The 27,816-nt window shown below is 44.9% G+C and overlaps 1 protein-coding gene across 1 annotated transcript in view; it reads left to right on the forward strand.

The window, feature by feature from the left end:
• The first annotated feature begins 15,319 nt into the window (after positions 1-15,319).
• SLC1A1 (solute carrier family 1 member 1) overlaps positions 15,320-27,816 on the forward strand; it is a 77,667-nt gene continuing 65,170 nt past the window's right edge. The window contains exon 1 of the mRNA XM_046022194.1: positions 15,320-15,607. Coding sequence (XP_045878150.1) covers positions 15,517-15,607 — 91 coding nt within the window. The 5' untranslated portion in view covers positions 15,320-15,516. The remainder of the gene's footprint in view (positions 15,608-27,816) is intronic.

The following is a 27,816-nucleotide window of genomic DNA, read 5'->3' on the forward strand; positions in this document are numbered from 1 at the left end:
TAGAAAATTATATACCATGAAAACACTAATTAAAATAAAGGTGGCATAACTACACTAGTATTAGAAAAGAGGACAGTAATTAGATAGTAAGCACTACTCAGGATTAAGAGGGATATTTCATAAGAATAAGTCTCAATACATCACAAAATCATCTATTCTAAAGCTGTGTGTATCAAATAATACAACTCGGATACACAAAGAGTTAAAAACTGACAGCACCAGAAAATAGACAAATCCACAGTTACAATAGAATTTCATTATTTATTTGACAAACACAGATCACAAGTAGGCAGAGAGAGAGAGAGAGAGGAGGAAGCAGGCTCCCTGCTGAGCAGAGAGCTTTGTAAGAGAGTAAAGTATTATGCTAATAAACAGCTCATGAACCTAAAAGCAAAACTTATTTTTACAATTAGTAAGGATGCCTCGGTGGGTCAGTGGGTTAAGCACTGACTCTTGGTTTAGGCTCAGGTCATGATCTCGGGGTTGTGAAATGGAGCCCCTCATAGACTGCTTGAGATTCTTTCTTCTCCTCCCTCTACCCCCAACCCCGCCCCACTCATGCTCTAAAATAAATAAAATCTTAAAAATAGAAAATAAAATTAGCAAATTTAATCAGGAAAGAAAACATAAAAAGGATAGTACATCATGACCAAGCTGGGCTTAATCCGGGAATGCAAGTGTTTAACATTCAATTATAATTACCATAATTCACCACATTGACAGAAAAAGAGGGAAAAATCATATAATTATCTCTATAAAGGCAAAAAAGCTCAGTTGATATAATTCAACGCACATTTATTAGGAAAACACTTAGCTAACTAGAAGGGACTTTCATAATCTGATAAGAAATAGGGCATATCTTATTTAAGGTAAAATATTGAAAGTTTTCCTCCTAAGACCAGGAAGAAGACATGGATATCTATTACCACCACATCTACTCAATGTACTAACCAGGGCAAGAAAAGGAAACAGAAGGATAAAAAGGAAAGAACTAAAATTGTCATTGTTTACAAATAACATATTTATACATCTAAAAAAATCAGAAATAATATATAGACACTTACTAGAATTAAAATAAATGAATTTAGCAAGATTGCTGGAAAGAAAATTAATATAACAAAAAACAATTGTGGGGGCTCCTAAGTGGCTCAGTTTGTTAAGCATCTGCCTTTGGCTCAGGTCATGATCTCAGGGTCCTGGGATCGAGCCCTGCATCAGGCTCCCTGCTCAGTGGGGGAGTCTATTTCTCCTTCTCCCTCTGCCCATCTCCCCCTGCCTATGCTCTCTCTCTCTCTCACTCCCCCTCTCAAATAAATAAATTTAAAAACCTTTTAAAAATCAATTGTTTTCTAGATATCATTAATAAACAATTAGAATATAAATAATTGCATTTTTAAAAATTCATTTGACCGAGATCACAAGCAGGCAGAGAGAGGGGGGGAGGCAGGCTTCCCACTGAGCAGAGAGCCCGATGCGGGGCTTGATCCCAGGACCCCAGGATCATGACCTGAGCCGAAGGCAGAGGCTTTAACCCACTAAGCCACCAAGAATATAATAATTTTAAAGATATCATTTACAATCATAAAAGCCTAGATGTTTTTGTGAGACCTCTTGTGAAAGATGCACAAGATAGCTACACAGAAAATTATAACTTAAAAAAAAATGAGGGAGGACCTAAATAATGAAGGAATATACCAGGTTCACGTATTAAAAGACTCAAAATCCACAAACTTGGTATATCATAAAGATGCCAACTCTCCCCGGAACTGATACAGAAAAAAGACCCCAGAAAATTTTTGTGTGTGCATTCACAAACTGTCTAAAATTGAAAATCCAAAGGATCATGAATAGGCAAGATCATTCTCTTTGTTTTTTTTAAAGAGAAAAAGAGGATATATATCAAGTATCCAAGCTAATTATAAAGCTACAGTAATTTAAACAAAGTGGGGATTGGTAGAAAGACAGACAAATAGGCAGATGGAACAAAATAGAGAATCCAGAAACAGAGCCACACATACACACATACAAAAGGGACATTGCTGTGCTCTGGAGAAAGGATGATGTCTTTGATCAGTGTTGCTGGATTGCCTGGATAGCCATATAGAGAAAAATGGATCTTGACCCCTACCTCACACCATTCAAAGTAGGAATTCCAGGAAGATTCTATATCAAAGGAGAGAAGTAAAACAATAAAGCTTTTAAGAATAGAACACCTTATATCTTTGTGCTCTTGGGGTGCACAAGTATTTCCTCAACAAACTCAGTATGCACCAAACTTAACAGAAAATTTTGTTAAACAGGATCACATTAAAATTTTAAAATTCAGGAAATGAGAAGAAATCATTTAGGGAGTAAAAAAGGCAAGCCATGGTGAGAAAAGATCCTTGAAATACATCTACCCAGCAAAGGGCTCATATCAAGCAAAGAATACGATGCATAACCTGATAGAAGAGGGAGCCAAGACCTGAACAGCCGCTTCACGAAAGAGGAGACAGATTCCCATTAAATATATGAAAAGGTGCTCCTTCTCATTAGCCATTGCAGAAATGGACAATAAAACTACAATCACATGCCCACCAGAAGGGCCAAAAGTAAAATTTTTTTCAATCTAACAATACTGTCCTAATCACTGTCCCAGAGAAACATCATCTGGCACTTCCAAACTTATATACTAAGAGGTTGGCTGGGCAGTAAAACATCTTCAAGGTGTGAGGGACATAGGACTGGACAGGGGAAAATTCTGCAATTCAGGCCTCAATTAGTCTTGCAAGAAACTTCCGAGTTGGGATGGCCCTTGGAAATTGTCTCCACCCCACCGTCACCACCATGACCACCTCCTCCATCACCAGCACCATCACCATCCCACAGATCTACTCCCAGCAGAAGGCACTGGACTTTGGATGTGGAATCACTCTTTGCCTGAGGGAAATTCACAGAAAGCTGTCGCCACCAACACGACCAACAGCGAAGTCAATGGGCACTTTGGTCTCAAACAAGAGTCTAGGTAGAGTATTGGTCAAGATGGGGAACAACCGAACTCTAGCACAGTGCTGATGGGAATATCGTTTGGTACAGCCACTTTGGAAACAATCTGGAAACATCTCATAAACCTGAACATAAGCATACCCTATGACCCAGCACTCCCATAACGAGCTATATGCCCAACACATACCCAACACGCTGTACCAAAAAACAGGCCCAAAAATGTTCACAGCAGGACTATTTATAATAGTCAAAAAACGGACATAACCCAATGTCTGTCAACAACGTAATGGGTTAATAATTGTGACACAGTCATACAAAGAAAACTATTGCTATGACAAAACAGCATGGGTGAATTTCACAAATGTCATGTGCACTGAAAGAAGCCAGACTCAATAAAGCCTGAGGTGTGATTTTACAATTACAAAGTTCAAAGACAGGGAAAATGAATATATATTAAAAGCAGGTAGGATACTAGGTGTGTACTTAAAGAGTCATTCTCGTGATACACCCAGAACAGAGGAACTGGACCCAACGTACGCAGATGTTTCTAGTTCCAGGTCCCAAAAACCACCAGTAATTTATACATGGCGTTCCCCAGCCAAGATAAAATATTAGCATTCCATCTTCCCTTGGCTTCCCTTTATATTTAACCAGAAGAAAGAAGGATAATAGAAAAGAGGGAGGAAGAGAAAGAGAGCGAGGTGGACGTGTACATAACACTGTACATTTTAGTCTTTCATGTGTACTGTTTCTTTGTTTCTTCCAATAAAACTATAGATATCACTAACGTCATTTTATACCTTAAAAATCTTTTTTAAGGTGTAAGAGAAACAAAAAAGAAATGTAAAATACAGACTTTGCCCATAAGAATTTATAACTGCATATAATCATTAGTGGATTAGGAACTGGGAGGCGGACATACACATAAAACACCAAAACAATGATTCAGAAAATATGTGTGTCATTTCTAAAATGATCACTGGCACATCACTGGAGCTCATAGAAGAGATGGAGATAAGACATAATTGAAGGTGGCTTTTTGGAGGGGCTGAGCTTAAAAGATTTCGTGAGAAGGGGTACAGGTTGCTAGTTGCCTAGCCAATATTCATTTTTCATTTTTTACCTAGTAAATTAGAAAAGAAAAAACCGATTTTATTTGAGGCAGCAATCTGCACAATTGTCCCCATTTTCCAGCTTTTCTTACAGCTTGATAGGACCAGGTAGCCAAGTGCTGCACGGCAAATTGTAAGCAGAGTGCTAGATGGGGCCTCCGGGAATATCCTAAAAAGTAACGAGTCCACAGATCCTTTCTTCACTTCCTTCCTCCTGCTGTCTGGCATATGGACATGATATCTGGCGCTCCATCAGCCACTTTGGACCATGAGGCTAAGAGAGCAGAGCAGAGAGGAAGGAGCATGGGATACCAACCACCATGGAGCTCCAACATAAGCACTAGGTTGTCTACCTTTGAACTTCTCTTCTTGAGAGAAAAACTGATGGATCTCTAGCTTAGGCATATAGAAATTTCTATTCAGATACTGAAATGAGGTGTGGATTTAATGGTGAAATGGCTCGTACTGGCTCACAAGAGCTGACTGTTTAACTTTCAGGAATATCTGGGAGCTGGCTGTTAAAAATCTCTGTTTATTTTAATATTTATTTGTTTGTTTGAGAGACAAAGAGATCATGAGGTGGGGCCGCAGAGGGAGAAGGAGCAACAGGCTCCCCGCTGAGTAGGGAGCCCAACGCCCTGCTTGAGCCCAGGAGCCTGAAACCATAACCTGAGCTGAAGGCAGACGCTAACCAACTGAGCCACCCAGTTGCCCCTAAGCCCTTCCATTTTTTTAAAAAAATATTTTATTTGTTTATTTGACAGACAGAGATCACAAGTAGGCAGAGAGGCAGGCAGAGAGAGAGGGAGAAGCAGGCTCCCCGCCAAGCAAAGAACCCAATGCGGGGCTCGATCCCAGGACCCTGAGATCATGACCTGGGCCGAAGGCAGAGGCTTTAACCCACTGAGCCACCCAGGCGACCCAACACTTCCATTTTTTAAAATAAAATTACGGACACCTGAGTGGCTCAATTAGAGCGTCCAACTCTTGGCTTTGGCTCTGGCCATAATCTCAGGGTCATGAGATCTAGTCCCATGCGGGGCTCTGCACTCAGTGTGGAGTCTGCTTAAGATTCTCTCTTACCCCCTTCTTCTGCCCCTCCCCACCACTCACGCTCTTTCCCTCTCTCTCTTAAAACAAAATAAAATGAAATTATACAGATGTAAAGCTAAATAAATTAGATCAAAAACAAAGAAATAAATTATATCAAAAACAAAAAAATCAAGGCTTCTTCTTTTTTCTTTTTTTCTTTAGCTTTTCTTTTCTTCTTTTTTTTTTTTTTTCTCTTGGAGAGTTTGCTGGGAAACACTTGCCAGCACACCTCTGAGTGAGGTAAATGCTATCCCTTTGATATTAATTGTAATAGCGAAATACTGTAAACAAACCAGATGTCTATCAGTAGGAAGCTTGTTTAAAAAAAAAAACAACAGGGGCGCCTGGGTGGCTCAGTGGTTTAAGCTGCTGCCTTCGGCTCAGGTCATGATCTCAGGGTCCTGGGATCGAGTCCCACATCGGGCTCTCTGCTCGGCAGGGAGCCTGCTTCCCTCTCACTCTCTCTGCCTGCCTCTCTGCCTACTTGTGATCTCTCTCTGTCAAATAAATAAATAAAATCTTTAAAAAAAAAAAAAAAAAAACAACTCTGGGTCTAGCCACACAATATAGTATCCTGTAGCATTTCAAAGGAATGAGGAAGAATTCTTCATACCAATAGCTACACAAAGGAGTACTGAACAGAAAAAGGAATGAGCAAGATGTCTGTATCAGAATATTGAGCGAGCACCAGGATAAATGAAACAAAGTGAGGCATAGAACAGGGCTTAGACAATGTTACTTTTGTGTAATAAAGGCTGGGAGAGTAAAAATGTAAATATTTTGTTTGTGTTTTTTAAAAAGAACCAACTGAAGGATGAACAGCATAATAGACAGCTACGAAGAATTACATATGGGGAGACGGAGAGGAGATGAAGACTAAGAGGAGAATTCTCTGTGCTCTTTTAGTTTTGACTGAACTATGTAAATGTTTTCCATACTTTCATTCAAACTGATGGCATAACCACACAGGGGAAAATAATTACCTCAAGGGACCACTGAACACAGGAATTTACTGTATATACCTTGAGGGATATATTCTGGGGTCAAAAGCACCACAAAGAAAGCTTAAGCTGCATTCAGTGGTCTTACTATTAGAAGTAGTGTTGATACACACAGACACACACACACACACACACACAATTTTTTTTCTTTTTTAAGAAAGAGGGAGGGGCGCCTGGGTGGCTCAGTGGGTTGGGCCGCTGCCTTCGGCTCAGGTCATGATCTCAGGGTCCTGGGATCGAGTCCCGCATCGGGCTCTCTGCTCGGCAGGGAGCCTGCTTCTCTCTCTGCCTGCCTCTCTGTCTACTTGTGATCTCTCTCTGTCAAATAAATAAATAAATAAAAATCTAAAAAAAAAAAAAAATTTAAAAGAAAGAGAGAGAGGAGTGACAGAGAGAGAGAGACAGAGACAGAGACAGAGAATCTCAAGCAGGCTCCATGCCCAGTGTAGAGCCCGATATGGGGCTCGATCTCACAACCCTGAGTTGAAATCAAGAGTCGGATGTTTAACCAACTGAGCCATATATATATATGTATATATATACATATATATATGTGTATATATATATGTGTGTGTATATATGTATATGTTATGGTTATATATATATATATGTTATGGTATCTGACTATATATATGATATATATATATATTTTTTTTTGTTTTTTACTATTACACGTACATTATAGAATTAGGAAATAAATACTTAAGGCCTTTAAGAGCCAAGATTTCCAAAGTAAAGAGAAAGTGACATGAGTACAATCAAAGAAGTGTGGTCAGAACTCTGCAGTGTTAAATTTGAATTGACTCACACACATTGGGATGCTACAATTAAGATGAACAAAGAGAAAAGAATGAGTGTTGGTGAGGATGTGGACATACTGGAACCCTCACGCACTGCTGGTGGGAATGTAAACTGGCGCAGCCACTGGCGAAACCAGTATGGCAGTTCCTCAAAATATTATACATAGAGGATGCCTGGGTGGCTCAGTCAGTTAAGCATCTGCCTTTGGCTCAGGTCATGATCCCAGGATCCTGGAATCGAGTCCCTCATCAGGCTCCTTGCTCAGCGGGGAGTCTGCTGCTCCTTCTGTCTGACACTTCCCCTGCTTGTTCATGGTCTCTCTGTCTCTCTGACAACTATATAAATAAAATCCTTAAAATATATATATAACCCAGAGAATTACCCCCAAAGAATTCTACTTTGGTATATAAACGAAAGAACTGAAAGCAGGGACTTGAGCAGATAGTGATACACCCATTTTCACAGCCGCATTATTCACAGCCCAGGTGTTCAGTGGATGAGCGGATACACAAATGGAAATTATCCAGCTGTGAAAAGGAGGGAATTCTGACTCATGTCAACACAGATGAGCCGTGAGGACCTTAAGCTAAGTGAAACAAACCAGAACCTGGTAGAGATGAGTACCCCATCACCGAGACTACAGTTTCTAAACACTATTCTCCACAAAAAGGAACCCAGAGACTTCGGGGAAATGGCTGCTTCCAGGGCAAGAAATGTACAAGAACGTCCTGGGACATCTTGTTGAGCCAGAAAATAAGAACACTGTTTGAAGACAAATGGTTTGGCCAAAGGACACGGGAGCCAAAATGAATGCACTCCCGTTAGCTAAAGATGCGACAATTTGAGCAAGGAAAAGGGTAACGATCGTAACTGATTGAAACACATAAATATATCCAAAACGTATAAAATCTGTGTGCACATGTATAACTGATTGAAACATGTGGATTTATGTGTTTCAATCAGTTACATATGCGCACACAGATTTATATGTTTTGGATGGATTTATGTGTTTCATAATAACATAATACATTTCATTTCATTATAACGCTAGTAAAAGTATTCACAAGAACACTAGTAGACATAATAACACGAATACAGTGCCCATCAGTGTTCAACAGTAGTATTCATAATAACACCAGTAAGCATCATTACCCTAAAGCAGTGTCCATCGTAACACACATAAAAAAACAAGGGAACAAAACAATGTCAGTCACTGTTGGAGGATGCCAGGGCCCCAATTCATGACTGAGAAAACCAGCAAAGGGAAAAAGTTAATCACGGATCTTGCCTTTTCTGACAAACTCTATTTCAGGGTAACCAAATAGCTGATGAGGTAAAAATTCTTTTTATAGAAGAATTCCGGCAGATATATTCAGAGGAACGATAGAATGAGAACAAATTAAATAAAGCGATCTTAAGCAACCATCACTAACAGATGCCAAACCATATTCAAAATGTTGACGGCGAATTTATCCCAGATGAATCAGGCTGACATCAGAATCCACCGTTGGTTGGATTTTGGCCCTGCTAGCAATCAGACCTCTAGATCTAACCACCAGCTCAGAGGAACAGCAGGAGGAAAACAAATCAATTGCCACCATGAAAAATCAATCAGCCAAATCTAGTATGGGGGAATCTTATAGGACAAATGAGCCAGTCCCTTCAACAAACAAATGAAATGGGGGGATGGGGAATCTGTTGCAAAATGAAAGAGACTTTAAAACATGAACAACCCAAGGTGATGTGTGGACTCGTCTGGATCCTGGCGTCCAGAATATGTTCCCTGCTTGCAACTTGCCTTGCAGGTCTTCCTGGTTAAAATGTGCAGTTGGGGGGCGCCTGGGTGGCTCAGTGGATTAGGCCGCTGCCTTCGGCTCAGGTCATGATCTCAGGGTCCTGGGATCGAGCCCCACATCGGGCTCCCTGCTCCGCGGGGAGCCTGCTTCCTCCTCTCTCTCTCTCTCTGCCTTCCTCTCTGCCTACTTGTGATCTCTCTCTCTGTCAAATAAATAAATAAAATCTTTATTTAAAAAAAAATGTGCAGTTGGGAAGATATATTCTGCTTTTTCTCTTGTCTTCATTAGAGCTGAAGACATCTAGTACAGCCTCAGTCTGACCTCAGCTACTGACAGTAATAAATAAGTGAGCCTCTGTATCGGGCCCGTTCACATGGGACTCCCCCAGCCCAAGACTCTGAGAGTCGCCTCCTCTGGCACTGACCATCCCGAGGCTCTCAGTCCAGCATCCCTGCCCCCAGGAGCCGAGGGTGCCTGGGAAGTGAAATCTCAGGTCCTTTCCCTGCCTGGCTACACTTCCTGCCACCTTTGTGTTGATGCGGCTGCACCCCAGGTTGGTAAGAAACAGTCTGGGAGGCAGCCCCTTAATGGGTGGTCAGAAAAAGAGCTGGCACCCTCCTGTGTCTAACATACACCGCCTTCCTCGACAAAGCCTGGAGAGAGAAAACCGGACCAGCATCTCTTTTATTCTCCCTTTCGTCTTCCCACCATTCCCTCGACCAGAAAGTGGTGAGTCTCTCATCTAATCCCCCTGTGTCTTCACCTCCTGCTTCAATGGAGGGACAGCTGCTTATAGGTAATGGGGTGTCCTTCCTCCACTCCAGAGAATTCTCTGAGATGGACCTTTCATGCTGGGATTCTGATACTCTAATGAGGAGGTGAAGGACTACGAAACATTCTTTCTCGAGGTAATAGTCTTTCCTGCTGCATGATCCTAAACTTCATGTAGAAGTGGAATGTTAGTACATTTTGTTCTTTAAATTCCTTCTATAGCAAATCCTAATCTCCCAAGCATATGAACACCTTGGCCTAGCAGAGCAAAGAACATGTGCTCACAAATTAATAATATTCAGATTACTGGGCGCCTGAGCGGCTCAGTCAGCTAAGCATCTGTTTTCAGTTCAGGTCATGATCCCAAGGTTCTGGGATCAAGCCCTGCATTAAGCTCCCTGCTCAGTGGGGAGCCTGCTTCTCCCCCTGACTGCTCCTCCCCCTGCTTGTGCTCTGTCAAATACATAAAGTCTTAAAATTAAAAAAAAAAGAAGCACTCAGATTACTACCCTTAAACACACACACACACACACACACAGACTTAATTGGAATTATAATATGCATATCTTAAGTTTTACATTTTCAGGTATACAAATAATAAATAACTAGAGCCTCATCATAAAAAAACCAATTCGCCTGCTGTTTTATAACTAACTTTTGCCATTTCAAAACATAGCTGTGGGGGCACCTGGGTGGCTCAGTGGGTTAAAGCCTCTGCCTTCGGCTCAGGTCATGATCTCAGGGTCCTGGGATTGAGCCCCACATTGGGTTCTCTGCTCAGCGGGGAGTCCGCTTCCCCCTCTCTCTGCCTGCCTCTCTGCCTACTTGTGATCTCTGTCTGTCAAATAAATAAATAAAATCTTGAAAAAAAAACCCAAAACATTAAAAAAAAAAAATAGCTGTGTGTCCTTACCATCTTTCCATGTAATTTTTGAATTACCTGCTTAAATAAGCTTTTCAATACCTGAATGGTGTTCCATTGCCCAGTATAGCTTTACACACTTAACCAATCTTTACCCTCTCCACTTTATTAGGTAGTGAAATTGTTTCCAGCTGAACTGGAATGGACAGCCCACCCCCCAACCATCATTTTTTGTGGGGAATAAAGTTGAAGAGGTAGAATGATTGAGTTCAAGAATACCAAGGCTTTTAATGAAAGATGTTACAAACTACTTAATAAGCCTCAGAAAAGTCATAGCATTTTTTAGGTCTACCAGCAGTCTGCGATGCTGCCCATTTCTACATACTTTCTCTAAGTTTACAATTTATAATGTTAAAATTATACATTTTAAAATCTTTTATCTTAAAATATCTTGAACTGGCAAACAAATACTGGTTTAAGTTTTCATTTCCTTGAGTACTTGTGAGACTGAAAACTTGTTCATGTTTCAAATATGTATCAGCCATTTGTATTTATTACTTCAAATGGTATCTTCAGATGAGGAAATGGGGTTCAGAGAGGTTAAACAACTTGCTCAAGGACACACAGTTTCTACGAAGCAGATAAATACATACATACATATATATATATATGTATATATATATATATATATATGTATATATATATATATATATATACATATATATATATATGTATTATATATTCTGAAATGAAACAGAATTGTTCTTCAGTTTGTCAAAGCAAGCAATAAAGCCTGTGGGGAAAGTTCTGTTCAATTCAGCCTGCAAGGACATCTAAATAATATATAAATCTCTTCAGGCCAAATCATCTTTATAAAATATTGCTTGGAGAATTATTGTGAAGATTAAATGAATTACAGTTCTTTCACCTTTTAATTTATAATTGCAAGATGAATTAAATAAGGAAGAGATTGCTAAAAAGATTGAATATGCTGACAGCATCCTTCTTACCACCCATCAGTCATGAATGGCTACACAGCAGGAGATGCTGAAGAGACTCTGGTACCCCATGACCTCCTTCTTCCCATTACCACAGCATGAGGACAATGCAACCAACTGCATATGTTTTATGATGGTAGACCAAAACTAGTTTACTATTTCTGGAGGGGATCAGAAGCTGATGCCTTACTTTTTGCCCCTGAATGCTTTTCACTTCTGTCCCAGTAATATATAAGCCAATGCTGTCACCTGATGATATAACCTTGTAGGGCAAAGCCAAAGTCTCTTTCCTTTCATAACAAGAGAGTCCATGACTCAACAACTGAGGATGAAAAAAAGAAAGAAACAATAGCAGTAAAAGAAATGCCAGAGTTGATTAAATGTTTGGGGGGGGGGGAACACACTGGCAAAATGTAATGTATTAAGACATGGCCAAAGATTTGTATCAGCAGGATTGAAGGCATCTGAGGGGTCTGGAAAAAAGGAGATGTTAACACCTACTGGAGGGGGGAAACCCTACAAATTCCTTCTACTTGGCTTTAAGGTCTTACCCCAGGAGAGTGAAGTTCTTGTTCCAAGACCTGAGTGGTCAAGCTCCCCTCAGAGAGAGCTTACAAGAGAAACGTCTCTTAACTTTTGTCCAATTTGAGATCATTTGCATTCATGACTATCATAGACAATGAAAATTTAAAAATAAATCTAAAGCCCTAAGTCTCCTATCTCCCCCTAAAGTGATGCTTACTACCTGTAAGTACTGCTTATCTCAGGCAAATATATCATAGAATTAGGAGTCAGTAGTAGCCACGGAAAATGAATTCAGGAGTTCAGTCACTGCCCCATAAAATGCAGGCAGGTTCCACCTGAGAACAGCACTTCAAGACACCCTAATGTCCCCTGGATTCGGAAGGATGGACTCCTGAAGATCTTTCATAAAGTAACTCAAGTAATTTTCCCTAACAATTCTGTATCTGTTCCTCATATAAGAGGTGGTCCATTCACCTTGAGCCAGACCACCTCGTTCACCTTGATTTTCCTCTTACCAACCAAGGGAACTGAAGGAATCTCCTTACCTTCTATGTGCCCCAGATTTCTCAGCTGTAAGATGAAGATGTTAATGACACACAGTATCTCATCTGATTCTTCCAGCAGTTCCACGAGGTAGAACAACAGTCCCCACGGCATCCAGCTGTTGGGAGGATCAAGGGAGATAATATGTGCAAAGTGGTTAGAAAGGTGCCTGGCACATGGCAAGTGCATTATATCTGCTTATTAATTATTTTTTATTGCCACCTAAAGTGGAACCGCCAAGGAGCAATGGCATGCATGCAGTTTATAATTCCCTTGGCCTACCTGCTTTGAACTTTGGAGATTCTTTTTTTTTTTTTTAAGATTTTATTTATTTATTTGACAGAGAGAGAGATCATAAGTAGGCAGAGAGGCAGGCAGAGAGAGAGGAGGAAGCAGGCTCCCTGCAGAGCAGAGAGCCCGATGCGGGGCTCGATCCCAGGACCCCGAGATCATGACCTGAGCCGAAGGCAGCGGCCCAATCCACTGAGCCACCCAGGCGCCCCGAACTTTGGAGATTCTTGACTCTTACATTTAATTTAGGAGATTTTTATTACTTTGAATGAGTGTATACATGTTGGCTTTATTCATCTTTTTATATTGCACTATTTTAAAATTGCATAATTTAAATAAGCATAAAGCCAGTGACATATTCTATGGAGTCTTAGGTGTGAAAATGCAGTAGATTTAGGGTCCATGGCAACTTTAAACAGCAATTACTCTTGATAAATATGCCAGGGTTCTTGTGGGTCTGATGTAGGTCAGGGGGCATTCCTGACAGGCAGGCCACAGGTGAGAGGGAGTAAAAGGCACCTCCTCCCATTATCTCCAAGTACAACTGGGGATGGTTCTTGCTGTATGCCAGGCACTAAGTCTTTTAAAAACATTGTATTCAACTCTTACCACACCCCCATGAGAGAAATAATATTAATGCCTCCATCTTACAGATGTAGAAACTGAGACAGACAAAGAAATTTAAGCAATTTGCCCAAAGTTACCCACCTGGTAAGTGGTGGTACTGGGGTTTAAACCTAAACGTCCTACCCATAAAACCCAGGTGCGGTTGTTCTATTAGATGTCAAAAGTTGTGATGTACAAAGTTGATCTTAGTTCTTCCACTTTTTTCTCTCTTTAGGGCCCATTTCTCTCTTCGATACAACCCTACCCACAACTGTAATGGGCACGGGGATGCTCATGGGAAACACCTGGGAAAATACACAAAGATATAAAGCAGAAAGATTCAAACACGTTATTATATCACCCAAAGACAACCACTGTTAAAAATTTGGCGTATTTCCCTCTGGACTTTTTTTTCCTAAGTATAAGATTTTGTTTTCTATGCTTGCTTTACAGAGTTGTGACCAAACTGTATGCACAATGTAATCTTTTTTCCCCTCATAATATCATAACATAAGCTATCTCATGCAATTAAAAATTTCATAAACTTCCTTTCTATAGGCTGCATAATGTACTACTGCTCGACAATTTCATAATATATTTGCCATTCTTTTCCTGTTGGATACCTGAGTACTTCCAGTTTTTTGTGTGAGTGTGTGTGTGGGGTTATCTCTGTCCCCTCTTTCTTGATAGTTTCCCTCCTTCTGACATTTCCTCAGATCCTGCTCAGTCACAAAGTGACCTTGATACCCCTCTATCCTTCCTGCTCTCAAAATTTAGTTTCTGGAGAAGAACTGATAAAAAAAAATCATTCATACTAAAGTGTACCTGGTTCTTAAAGCTGAATTATAACCTCTTCAAGAAGGCTTCCATCAATTTCAGCCAAAGGAATGAAGCTCTAATTGTGGGGTCTTAGTCATTAGATAATCCAGTTGGGGAGCTCTCCCACCCTCCCCATTCAGAGAGTAGCCTCCAAAATAGAAAAAAAAAAAAAAAAAAAGAAGGTGCAGATCTTACTTAATGTTAGGAAAGCTGACAGGAAGGCAGCCTAGAGCTGCGGAGGTGGTGGTGTGGGAAAGGAAAGGAAAGAGTTTGTGTAAGTGACGGTGAAATAATGGGGTAGAATTGAAGAGAATTAGAAAATTCACTTGGGCTCGCGTAATGTATTTGGCACCACTTACCGAGTTTCTCCAACTCCCCCGTTTGCCTTCCCAGTGCATTTGGCCTTAGGAATGGGCCCTCCCACCTTCACCCAGCACCGCCCCGCCGGGCGCCCACACCTAGTTACTCTGCCAAGTCTCACAGTGTGGGGGCCTTGGGCGGCCACAGAGCCAGTCAAGTTTCTAAGAGGGCCCCTTGCAAGCTCTGTGTCCACAGGCCATCCTACGGGTGCCTCCCCTCCTACCACCCCGAGAAAGAACTAATAATGGGGGGGGGGTAGGGGTTTGGGCTCACCAAGTCGGGCTCTGCCTCCCCCACCCCCAGCCCGCTCTCTTCTCCTCCCGCTAGGGGCTTCAGGAGTTCTAGACGGCTGCGGCGGGGAGCAAAGGGCACCCACGACAGAGCTGTTCCCTCACCTGTCCCCACCCGCGAGGGCTCCGCGGCGCCCGGGGGCAGGCGTGTGCAACGCGGAGGGGAGCGGGTGTGCAGGCGCACGGCCCAACCACGGCGGCTCCGCCCATCTGGGCTCCGCGAGGAGGAAACCCCAGATCCGAAAAGCTGGTCTGGCGGGACATAAATAAATAAATAAAAAAGCGAGCGACTCCAGGTGAAGGCCGGCGGGGCGTGGGGCTGCGGGCTCCCGGGCTCCCGGCGCGCACGGCGCACGCCCCCACCCGCCTGCCGCTCCTCCCCCCTTCCTCGCTGGTTGGCCCCGAGCCGCAGAGCGCGGCGGCGGCAGGAGGAGCCGGGCGCGCCCAACGCGCAGTGCCGGCGAGGTGGCCCGGGCGGCAGGCGCGGCGCGCGGTCTCAGGTGACAGCGGCGGTGACGGCGACAGCGGCGGCCGCAGTAGCCCGCGCGCACCCGCCTCCCGCCCCCGCCGCGCCGCGGAGCCTCCGCCGGTCCCCGCGCTCACGGCCGAGCTCCGCGCACAATAGCGGCGGCCGCGGCGGCGGCTCCCGGCCCCGGCGCCCGCCATGGGGAAGCCGGCGAGGAAGGGATGCGACTGCAAGCGCTTCCTGAGGAACAACTGGCTGCTGCTGTCCACCGTGGCCGCGGTGGTGCTAGGTGAGCGGCGCGGCGGGTGGGCGAGGCGCGCGCCCTCACGCGCTCCCAGCGCCCAGGCCGCGTGCGGGGCCGGCGGGTGCGAGGGTGGGCGAGGCGGCGCGGGTGCGCTTCGTCGGCCTCGGAGCCACGCGGGGGCTTCCCCGCCGGGTGCGGATGTCTGCGTGCGAACAAAGCTCCTCGGGGACTCCGATTTCGGTGCTCCACGAGCTGCGGGCTCCTGCTTTACCCAGAACGATCGGAGGGGCTTGGAAGGGGAAGGCGAAGCTCCCGGTCCTTCCCGCTGGGAAGCAGACACGGTTTATCATTAGGTTTTCAGTCCTACGTGCTCTCCGCACCCCCCAGAACCGGGCTGCCTGGACGGGGGTCGCGTGTGGGTAGGGTCCTCGGTCCTCGGTGCAGAGGCACCTTAGCCTCAGACGTGGCCGGGCCCCCGAGGGGAGGGACACAGAGGGTGTTGCCGCTCACCCTGGACCAAATTCTTGCCCAAACTCAGGTGTGTGCAGTTAGGGCCCGCAGGAGGTCACTGGGGAAAGAGAGCTAAGAGAACTCGCATTTCTTCCTTTCCCACCCTGGTAACCTGCCAAAATAGCCTCCTTGAGCTTCCTCGCTCTCCAAATTGTTGTTCTCTTGAAAATAATTTTGGGTCCTATTTGCGTGTTTTTAAACAAGGGTGTATTTAAATGATTCACTCCTGACAGATTACTGGACTAAGCGGATGTCTGAGCCATTGCTCAGCGGTATGAGTTGTTCCGATTTCGATTATGATTTTCTGCCAGTTTGCCTGTCTTAGCACTTGGGCTCTGGAATGCACCCCTTTGGGGCTGGAGTCTGTCTCCTTTCCTCTTTGAGCTCACACAGGTGGGGACAGCCAGCAGGTGAGATTCCTCTGAAGTCCCCATCTTCCCTCTGGAAACAGCAGCTGGGTTTGCTGAAAAAGGGATGGGGTGCCAACCTCCGGACCTCCTGCACCTTCTCCAGGGATTTCTGAATCTCAGAATATTCCGCATTGCCTATCCTTACTCTTGATGCCCTACCCGCCGCCCCCCAAAAAACCTGTGGAAATTAACGGAATCCTCAGAGTCAGATTTGCTCCTCCAGAACCTTCTGCAAAACAAAGTCAGTTTTCGAGTAAAGAAATAACATCTTGGAATTGCTTTAAGCAGAGGCCATTTGTGGGAGGAAAGGAGAGAAGTAGAGAAGCAAGTCTTTCTTATCTGTTTAACTCCATTTTCCCCAAGGCTATGTGGGCTTAGGGGGTTTTAGGTAAAGTTTATCCTGCGCCCACTATATTTAAATAATATACCACAGAGAGAGAGAGTGATTTGATTTCCCGTATCCAAACAGATGAAATGCCCTTGTTTGTTTTCCCTCGTGATAAGTGTCCAGAATTAATTGTTAAGCCCTTTTTAAGGATAGTTACTGGGTAACTTAGGTCAGCATTTCCTCCCAATTCCTGGTAAAAATGGAACAATGCTGCCTTTTTAGCCTCAGAGTTCTCCAAAAATACTCACCTGTTAACCAAGTGTTGCATACCGCTGTTCAGTGTACCCATTCACTGGAGGCTGGTTTGGAGAGGATTTTGAACAGTTGTTCCCTGGCCTTTGGAACCTGTTACAAAAATACAGCTTCAGGGTCAAGAGGGATTACATGCCCATTTTGCAGATCTGGCATTTGGCATCAGGGCACTTTCCAACAGTTTTTAACCTGGGTGAAGCTCGATTCAGACACTTTTCTCAAGAAAGAGAAACCGCCGTATAAAAATGTCAAGTGTCCCCACTGAGGTCTTTCTGGACATGTGCTCCTCCAGGAACAGCACAGGGCTAGCCTGAGGGTTTCCACTCCTGGTCTGAGAAGTGTCAAGCCTGAGCCATCCCGGTTGTGCCCATCCCAGGCAGCTCCCGGGGTCTTTGTTCTTTCTCCAGAGCGCTGGGTCTGAGTGGAAATCATACCTCTCTGTGGAGTACACGAGCTCAATTATTTAACCAGAATGAAATTCCAGCTAACATACAACAGTGAGGCTGAGTCCATCTATAAACTGATAGTAAGTTTATTTTAGAAGTCTCAATTGATACAGAAAGTCAGCAGCTCTCTCCTGCAGCCTCCTTTCTAGACCTTTTTAAAGAAGAAACTGTTAAATTTATTATCGACCCTGACAGAACGTCATCTTCTGATTACAGCCGTCAGAATATTTGGTCCACCGTCAAAATGTTTGATCCCTGCTGTAATTCAGTGGCCCTGACACTTTAAAATATTTTGATTATTGAAATGAGGGACAGAGGTTTTTATGAGCCCACTTAAAGCCTTTTTCAAGACCTAGGATATGAGAGGAAATGCAGTTAAAGAGCATTTTTTTTTTACAAAGGTATGGGAAGGATTAACCATTTTGTTTTCTGCCCCATAGCCTGGTTGTCAGTTCGTTGAACAGGCAGAAATTCTAAGGGTAGATTTTTTTGTGCTCCAGCTGGGAATTCTGTCCAAATAGAATCACCGCGTATAAAAATTCTGTGTCTCGGCATTCTGATTCAAGTGACCCAGTGACGATCATTTCATGTACAAATCTTCCTCAACTCGGCATGGGGTTAGGTCCCCAGAAGCCCATGGGAAGTTGGAAATATCAAATATCATCATTCAAAAAATGCATTTGATACATCTGACCTGCTGAACAGCATGGCTTAGCCTGGTCTGCCTTAAATGTGCTCAGAACGTTTACATTAGCATACGGTTGGGCAGAATCATCTCACACGAAGCCTGTTTTATCAGGAAGTGTTGAGTATCTCATGTAATCTGTTGAACGCTGTAGAGAGAGAAGGTGAAGGACAGTGGTTGTTGGGTGTAGAATGGTTGTGAGCGCATCCATTGTTTACCGTCTCGATGGTGGGGCTACCATGCCCAGTGTCACGAGAGAGGACTGCACCACGTCTTGCTCACCCAGGAAGAGATCAAAATTCAAAAATTTGAAGTCTGGTTTCTGCTGCACCAGGTCGCTTTCGCACTGCTGTGCGGTTGGAAAATCATGCCCGGGACGGTGTGTGTCGTGTTGGGAAAGCGTTCGGGGAATCCTCACCCCCGTCAGAGCCCAGAGCAGGAGCTTTTTCTCCAGGACGTCCTTATTCCAGCCACCGGGAAAACCTGATTTCCACCTTACGGGTCTTCAGGAAAGGAAGTAGATGTTATTTACACGACAGAGCTGGCAAGCTTCCTGATTCTGAATCATTTTCTTCCGAGCGCTCAGGAAGCCATCCTTTATAGATTCAGATGCCACTGCTTGATGTGGAGAACATTCTTCCAGCTTATTAGGAATACCCTTGCCCCCGCTTCCCGTCCCCTACACCGTGCTCCAGCAACATGCACTCGGCAGTGCTCGTTTGAGTCCTGGTAGATGCTGTCTTTCTTGATTTCTAGGTGCCTGTGAGGCCTCTGATGAGGGGGGCCAGCTGCACTCACCTGCACAAAGCCTTGTGCATGGCAGCATTCCAGAATGTGCATCATGACTGATAAAGTTCGTTTGGTCTGGCGACTCCCACGCCTGGTACTGCTGAGCCTCTAATCAGCCCAGTCTTGGAATACACCTGCAGCAGCCAACACGTAGATTGTCCATTCGGTAGAGACTGTTCCAGAGCCTGGGCCCAGAGCAGCGAACAAAACCGTCAAAACCCCTTTCCTCATGAAACTTCTGCTCTAGGGCAGAGAGTAAACCATTCACAGAACAAAGAGGTAGACTATCAAAAGAGGTAGACTATCAGTTGGTGAGAGCAGGGAGGGGGCTGGGAGGGGCTTGCGCTTTTAAATCAGGGCCACAGGGAGGGCCCCACTGAGAAGGAGATCACTGAGCCAAGACTAGAAGGGGGTGTGGCAACAGGTGCACTGGTATCTGGGGAGCACCCTGGCTTGTTTGAGAAGGAACAGGGCGTGGAGGGAGAGGAGGTTGGAGGGGATAGAGCAGTGGGAGAGTGTGGGCTCCTCTAAGGACTTTGACTTTTCCTGGGAGGTGGGAAACCTTTGAAGGGTTCTGAGCAGAGCAGGTGGTCTGGTTGTATTTTAATCTGCTCTGCCTGGGCTCCCCCTGGCCGCTGTTGTGAGCACAGACGGGGGCGCGGCGGGGGCGGAGGGAGAGCAGAGCCTGGCTGAGGAGGCTAGAGGGCACTTAACCTGCCACACATTTGACTTCTTATACTTCTCTAACCTCATTTCCATCATGCCTGGTGAAATATTAGGAAATGCTTATGGAAAAAAGGCCGTGAAAATGTCTTGCGGCTACGAAGTAGATGTAGCCTCCCTATCTGTCTATGAGGAAACGATAACGTTGCCCACGTAGGGGTGAGTGAACGGAGACTCAACAGTCATGGTCACTCGGATGAAAACTGGTCCTCCCGTTCCTTGCCTTCCCCTCCTTTGGGCTGCTTCTCTCTGTCTTGCTCCCCAGCTCCCTGTCGTAGCCGGTCCCTGCCGGCCCTCCTGGGAATCACAGTAGTGTGGGCCGAGTGCCGTACTGCGGTGCCATACTTTGGTCTGTGTTGTCCTTTTCTCCCCTGAGACTGGGCAGGGGCAGAAACATGCCTCCAGGACTCTGCGAATCCCCGTGAGTGCCGTTGGAGGGATGCTGCTCTGGTGGGACTCGGCAGGCTCACCAGCCAGACTGGCCTCCACGCTGGGTCCAGACCCACCCTTGTGCCTCTGGTCATGAGGCTGTGGGGCTCTTCCCTCCACCTTCAAAGTCTGCCTTTCCTACCTTCTAACAGAGGGGCTGGGCAAGACGGCAGCGGAGGGTATGACGGAGGGACATGGGAAAATAAAAGGAGCTAGGCTGCCAAGGAGGCAGAGGCAGCTCCTGGGGGGCCTGGAACGCCATGCTGATGAGTTTGGACATGGTCTGAGGGTTAGGTTGGCGAGTACATGGTCAGAGCTGTGCTTGGGAAAGATCACTGACAGGTGTGTGCGGCGAATGGATCCTGGGAGGGCAGGTGGGCAGACTACCGAGGGGACTGATGTCCGTGTCCAGACAGAGAGCTAGGGCCCTTGGCCGCACAGCCTCAGCGGGAATGGAGAAGAAATGACAGTTAACTCGAGGTGCCCAGCAGGTTAAGCTGATGGGGTATGGCCAGATTTGGTCCTCCAGGGGAAGAGAGGGGCCATCTCTAGCAGGAGATGGAATCCTAGAAGTGGCACAGACTTGGAAACGAACTATTGTGTAGCCCCACTGTGCAGAAGGAACATCTACTTGTATGCAATACTGGGCAGTTAGAATATATATATATATATATATATATATATTTTTTTTTTTTTTTTTTTTTTTTTTTTTTTGCCTCCCCTACTAAGCCATGAGCCTCCCTGAACCCGCAGCATCTGTCACAATGCATGGTGGACTCGATACGTTTGTTGATTTGTTGATGAGACATTTATGACACGGAGAGTAAGACATTGTCTTAGTTTATTGAGTGAATAAATGAGCCCTACGCTTAGCCTGAGCTCCATTTCCTCCATAAATTCTCTTCTGTCTACTTCAGCATTCTCCTATCTGCATCGGTACCCCAGATTAACACTTAGTCTACACATATTTCAAGCATGATCACCTTTTCCTCCTCAAAACTAGATTATAGATCCCTTGAGGCCCAAAGCATCCCCAACGACTCCTAGCCAATGCTGGAAAATGAAACGAGACCTTAAAGTAATGGGACTGACTCTTCAGAGCTCTTTGAGAAAGTGTATCTCATATTTAAACTTTCTGGGCCTTTGTTTTCTTATCAGAAAGAAGAGGGGTTTGGAAGAGCAAGGATTTCATTCACACACCAGCTCCCCATTATAGATAGTGGACTGTCTGGCAGAATATGTTTGTTGAGAAGGAATTGGAAACAGAAGTTCTGGAATTGATTACTGATGTCTGCCAAGGGCCTGGGAACAGAGAGTAGGGGTATGTGTGCTGTATGCTCAGTTGGCCCCGGGTTAGAAAATCTCTGCCATTCCTTCTATCTTTAGTCCTTTTGCTCAGGGATTATGGCATCGTCATTCCTCAGTTTATTGTAGGAACTCTTCCATAGAACACTAAGCAAGTGATAAAAGGATTATGGGAGGATAACACGATCTTGATGGTGAGTCAGTTGTAAACCTCCATGACTTGAGTTTAATAATGTCAACCATAAAAATAAATAAATAACGTGATTTGTCTATGGGACTATTGCCAGGGCAGTGTTCCATGTCAGCGTGAGATTATTCAGGAATAGGAGGCTTAATAAACTTACATTGTTCCTGTATATGTATACGTATCTTGCATGTGTCTGGTAAATTAAGTACTTTAGAGAATAGGTCCTTTAACTGGCTTGGCCCAAGTTCCACATATTAAAGAATTTGGGGCTTTGAATGTCCATCCCTGTTGCTTTCATTTTTTAAACCAAGTCAGAACCAAGCAGACGTGGGGACTCACTAAAGAGATCCTGAGTTTGGGTTGTTCTCTGCATGGTATGTACACCTCAAGCCTATCAAACCAAAACCCCACATGAAGCTATATGAACCCAAAATGATAAAATAAATCTTTCGAAAATTAGCACAGATGTTAGACTCTGCCCCGCACCTTATGTTGTATACATGTTCTTAATGCCATCTATTGGGAGGACTTTGAAGGTAAATTGCTGAAGAACAGAGAAGGGCAAGAGAAGGTGTGTGTGTGTAGAGGGGTGTGTGTGTATGTACCTGTCTGTCTGTCTATTCAGTTTAATAGTCAGAAAAGGAAATTAGGGGCACCCAGGTGGTGCAGTCAGTTAAGCATCTGACTCTTGATTTCGGCTCAGTTCATGATCACAGAGTCCTGGGATCGAGCCCCACACTGGGCTCTGCCCTCAACAGGGAGTCTGCTTGGGATTCTCTCCCTCTTCCTCCGCCCCTCCCTCCTGTTGGTGCACTCTCTCTTTCTCTCTCTGTCTCTGTCTAAAATCAATCAACCTTAAAAAAAAAAAAAGATTGTTCATAGCTATTCTATATCTTGTTAGATGTTGCTTAATGTGAGACATTGGATTTTTTTTCTTTACAATATACAAAAAGAAAAAAAACAACAACCCTGTAGAATCAAAGTTATCTACCTGTCAAAAATTTGAGCAGCAAGCAATAAAGGAAACTTCAAATGAAGACAAGTGCTGTAGAAAATTACCATGAGCCAGATGAGGCTCCCGTAGTAGCTCAGACGGCAGAACCCCAGCTAGGTCAGACAGGGTGTGCTTACCTGGGATGGGGAATTCAAGAGAGAGCATTTGCATGCTCGTGCGAGTGCTTGCGTGTGAGGCGAGAAAGCTTTCCACATTAATTACTTGTGAGAAATTGTGATTACCTGTAACAGAGCTGAGCCTCCCAGTAACTGTCCTATGGGGACTCAGCGACATGCTGGCCAGATGCCAGGGAAGTGCTGTTCGCCTGAGGAGCTGCAGATTCCACACCTCCCCCCCCCCACCGTGTCGGTGCTGGAGATCCAGAGTCAATGTATGCTGTGAGGACCGGCATTCTCAAAGCAAATGGACTCATTTTCAGTGACACCAAGCAGCCCATTTAAACCCCCCTGCAGCACTGCATTAACATAGCAGGTGTTTTCAGGGGCCTTTCCTATTTAGAATGTTAAACATACATCTAGTAGCAGAGAATATCAGAAACAGGGACTATTAAGCCAATAATTCACTTCGGAGCCATCGTTCAGCTCAGTGGCTGGATGGAGAAGGAGCTAATTCATTACACTTGCTGAGGAAACAGCCCCGACCGCAACAAAGAGTGCTCTGTTGTAATTAGCGCACTCCACAGTAACACCTCTGTTGATGGAAAGAAAGTGTTTCAGTGACTCACTCATTGCCAGAAATGTTACTACCCCACGTTGGAGAAGTATCTGCCAACTGCCTGTTCCATTACCAGAGGTAGAATACTTCCTTTCCAGCAAACTCTCCTGCACTTCCCAGGAGGGGTGGACCTTGTCCCAGGCCCCAGATGTTCCAGGCTGTGTGTTCTGGGCTGTTCCTCCCCGGGCCCCAGCTCCAGTTGTGTGAGTTCTGAGCAACAGTCCCCCCTCAGCCAGGACGAGGAAGACGCTGTGCCTCATTCTCCAGCGCAAGACCCAGAGGCAGCACTAAGGAGATGAGCGCCTCCCACCAGTTCCACACGTGCGGCCTGAGGTCTTTGTTCCCCCAGGCCTCCTGGTCTCAGGGTCCCTAACTGTGTCCACAGATGGGACAGCTGTCACAGCACATCTTCACCTGTCCAGGAAGTCTCCTGACATGAGCATCACATGACTCTGTGAGGTCTGCATGTTGATTGCAAAGAGGTGGCCTTTGGGACTGGAAATTCCATTCAGAAATGACCAGAGAGGTTCCATGCTGTGTGTTTTATTCTTATTTTTTTTTAAAGATTTTATTTATTTATTTGACAGAGATCACAAGTAGGCAGAGAGGTAGGTGAGAGGGTGGGGGAAGCAGGCTCCCTGCTGAGCAGAGAACCCAATGCGGGGCTTGATCCCAGGACCCTGAGATCATGACCGAGCTGAAGGCAGAGGCTTTAACCCACTGAGTCACCCAGGCGCCCCTGTGTGTTTATTCTTATAACTGCACTGAGACAATTACTTGGGTTCAGTGCCCTCGGGTTTTTAAAGCTCCATTTACTTACTCAACTAAGAAGGAAACCCTTTGGGAAGAGAGCTTAAGTGAGTTTATATAATCAATTTATGTTTTACCAGTGTTCTGTTGCTCAAGAGTTATCTGGTTATTTATAATTCATAAAGAATTAAGTCAACAACAACAAAAAAATGCATCATCACCAGAAATATTTAACCCCTAAAAGCCTAATCTCCAAGCCTCTTCCCACTTCTGGAGGATAAACTGATTTTTCTCAGTTCTTCTGGACATTTCAGATACTTTATTGTCTTCCAATTCCATTAATCACTTACAGATTTCATACAAGATTCCCCAAATTATGAGACAACAAAGGAGACACATTTTCTTCTTTGAAAAGTTATTTCTCTTGCAGTTCACCAAGCCTATGATTTGCAAACCTTTGTTGAGAGCTTACTGTGGGTTTTATGCACATTTATTTCCCATTTGACCCTGAGTACAATGAGGTGGCAAGTTTCCCCTTCCGCAGATGAGGAGAAGGAAACATAATCGACTGAAGTCCCGTGGCTGAGGTCTCAGGCAAAGCTGGGATTTGTACCCAGGACTGTCTGACTCCAAAACTGAGGTTCATAACCATTAAGCAAGGTTCCTTCCTTTCTAGCAGATCTTGCTATACCTAACGCATAGTTCAAATGACTCTTGCAGACTTCGGTTTTGTACGGCAACTAAACAAAGCCTGTGCTCCACCTTCTCCCTCCATCCCTTGGACCCTTCATCCTGTCCTTGACTTGGGGTCCCCAGTGGTTAGCCTTCCCCTCTTCTGCCCTCATTAGCCCTCTATTTGAACAGGTATTCTGGCCAAGTTTGTCTAGTGCTTGCTTTCCCGGGGTGTGTTGTATTTTGCCGCCCTAATGCTTCTGCTCGTTGTTTCACCCGCTGTTATCCTACTCATCCTTGCAGGTGAATCACCTAATTCCCACTTTTACTGCATAGACCATCAGAGATGATCTGCCTTCTCTGTGCTCTTGTCACCTTTCATTTAAATCCACATGTCACACTGCCGTCTTAACCACAGAGCTCAGTTATGGCCTCAAAATCCCCAAAACTGTCCTCCGGGCAACCACTGTTAATCAAAGGGAACTGGTGTGTAAGAGGAAAGGTGTTGTCTGTGATTAGGAAGACCTGTTCGCTTGGCAACCAATTAAGAGCTCAGTTCAAAAGAAGCACATATTAATGTTACTGGCAAAAGACGCAGGGTGAAATCTGTGTTTCGTCCCAGTGTTTCAGAGGCATTGTGCATGCAGATCCCACTAACAGTAGCCCAGGTGTGGTAAATGCTGCAAGAAAGCCCCATCTTGCCTTGGGCCTTCAAAGAAGAGAGGTGGAATTGAGAAAGGATTCCTGGAGAGGGCCAGGAATGGCCTTGAGCAGGTGTGGCAGGATTCCCGGGGTGGATGATTGGAAATATTACAGGAGCCCAGGTCGAGATAACGGTAAGAGGACAAAGGCCCATATCCTATCTTATGTCCAGTTTTGGTACCATGTGCAACTACTGTGTAATCAGTGTGTTGCTGTGTTTTCACAACTTCTCTGTCTCGCCTCAGCTTCCTGAGGATAGAAAAAAATGCTATCTCTTTTGGGTCTGTCATACTGCACCTGTTTTGTAGAAGATGCCCCAGAATCTTTTCTCAGTGCTTATAAAACCTTTTTTGTTGAAGGAAAGGTAAGTCCTTGGTGAGCCTCTCCCATCAGTCCCCAGGCTAACCACTTAGTTGTATGGGTTTTTGTTTGTTTGTTTTTAAGATTTTGTTGATTTATATGAGAGAGAAAGCACAGAGGGAGAGGGAGAAGCAGACACCTCACTAAGCAGAAAGCCTGTTGCAGGACTTGGCCCCAGGACCCTGAGATCATGACCTGAGCCAAAGGCAGAGGCTTAACCCACCGAGCCACCCAGGTTCTCCAGTTGTATGGGTTTTTGAGTGAAGACTCTGGGGAACTTTTGTCAAGCTGGAGTTATCCCAAATACACTTTACTTCTACTTTGGGGATCCCAGAAGAGCAAGCCTGGTTCTGAAGCCATTTTAGTGTGAACTGCACATGGTCTCGAAGCTCCCAGACTGAAGGGCTTCTCCCTACCCTGAGGAAGGCGTAACCTCGGGACACCAGCACCAGAACCAGCCTGACCTCCAGGGAATTCTTTGGACTGATTAGACAGATCGATCTGGCTTTCCAGATTTGGTTCATGGCATAAAGGTGAGTCAGCCTTGAATGATAGAGCTTTTTTTTTTTTTTTAAAGATTTTATTTATTTATTTGACAGAGAAATCACAAGTAGGCAGAGCAGCAGGCAGAGAGAGAGAGGGGGAGGCAGGCTCCCCGCCAAGCAGAGAGCCCGATGCAGGGCTCCATCCCAGGACCCTGAGATCGTGACCTGAGCCGAAGGCAGAGGCTTAACCCACTGAGCCACCCAGGTGCCCCGATAGAGCTTTTTTGAATGTGGCAGTTAGCGATTCCTATGTCTGTCGGTGAATTTATTTCTAGGTTTCTCTCCCCCTGCCCCGCCCACACATCTTTTTACATCCTTGTCCAAATTCTGCCCATTTTTCTCCCTGTTTGGAGATTATTTCTCTGTTAAGGAATTAATTAGCCCATCTGTGCTATCTGTTCCAGGAGACCTTGAGCTTGAACTGCTTGGATAAACACTAGATTTGGTCATTAAAAAGTCTGATGATGGGTTTTTACTTTTTTATTGGCAAAAGTTAATTGTCAACCAGGAGACGTAGCAGGTCGGCTCCATTTCTGCTTCCTCTTCATCGATTCCTTTTTATTTATTTATTTATTTATTTGACAGAAATCACAAGTAGGCAGAGAGAGAGGGGGAAGCAGGCTCCCCGCCAAGCAGAGAGCCCGATGTAGGGCTCCATCCCAGGACCCTGGGATCATGACCTGAGCCGAAGGCAGAGGCTTAACCCACTGAGCCACCCAGGTGCCCCCACTGATTCCTTTCTTACACCTGGAGAATTTCCTCAGGTTTCCTGTGTGGAGGAGGAACGGAGGTGGAAATGTTGCCGTTCAGAAGGCACAGACCCTGAGAACCAAAGTTTACACCTACTGTTGCTTAAGGGGGAACGACTGAATAAACTTTGCTTTGCTTTTTTTAACCTCAAGTAGGTAACCGTAGAAGACAGGAATTACAGAATCTAAGATCTGGAACCTTTACGTTCCCTGGGCTTTAGGGCTCATCCCAGAGCTTCCATAGTCTTTGGGAATCCTGCTCCCTGCTCTAGGGGAAAGGGTTACTGGATCAGAGCAGGTGGGTTTGCAGCTGGGCTTTTAGATTTTTCTCTTTCTCCCCCTTTACAGCCTTCCCCCCACCCAGGCAACATCTGTTGTCCACCCGGACAACACGGAGAAAGGGAGCTGAAGAGCCTCACAAACATTAAACATTCCAAGATTCCAAAAGTAAACAAAACCCTTCAGTGTTACTGTGAAAAGATCACATTCACCATGTTTGAATTTGGGGGATCTCTAGTGGTCATCTAAAATGCATTTATGGTTATTTCTAGACCTTCTGTTTACTCCATTGTTCTCAAACAAGCTAATCCATGGGCAGGTACTTTATAAACCTGTGGAGTTAC

Source organism: Meles meles, chromosome 11 (assembly GCF_922984935.1).
Source record: "Meles meles chromosome 11, mMelMel3.1 paternal haplotype, whole genome shotgun sequence".
Taxonomy (NCBI): Eukaryota; Metazoa; Chordata; class Mammalia; order Carnivora; family Mustelidae; genus Meles; species Meles meles.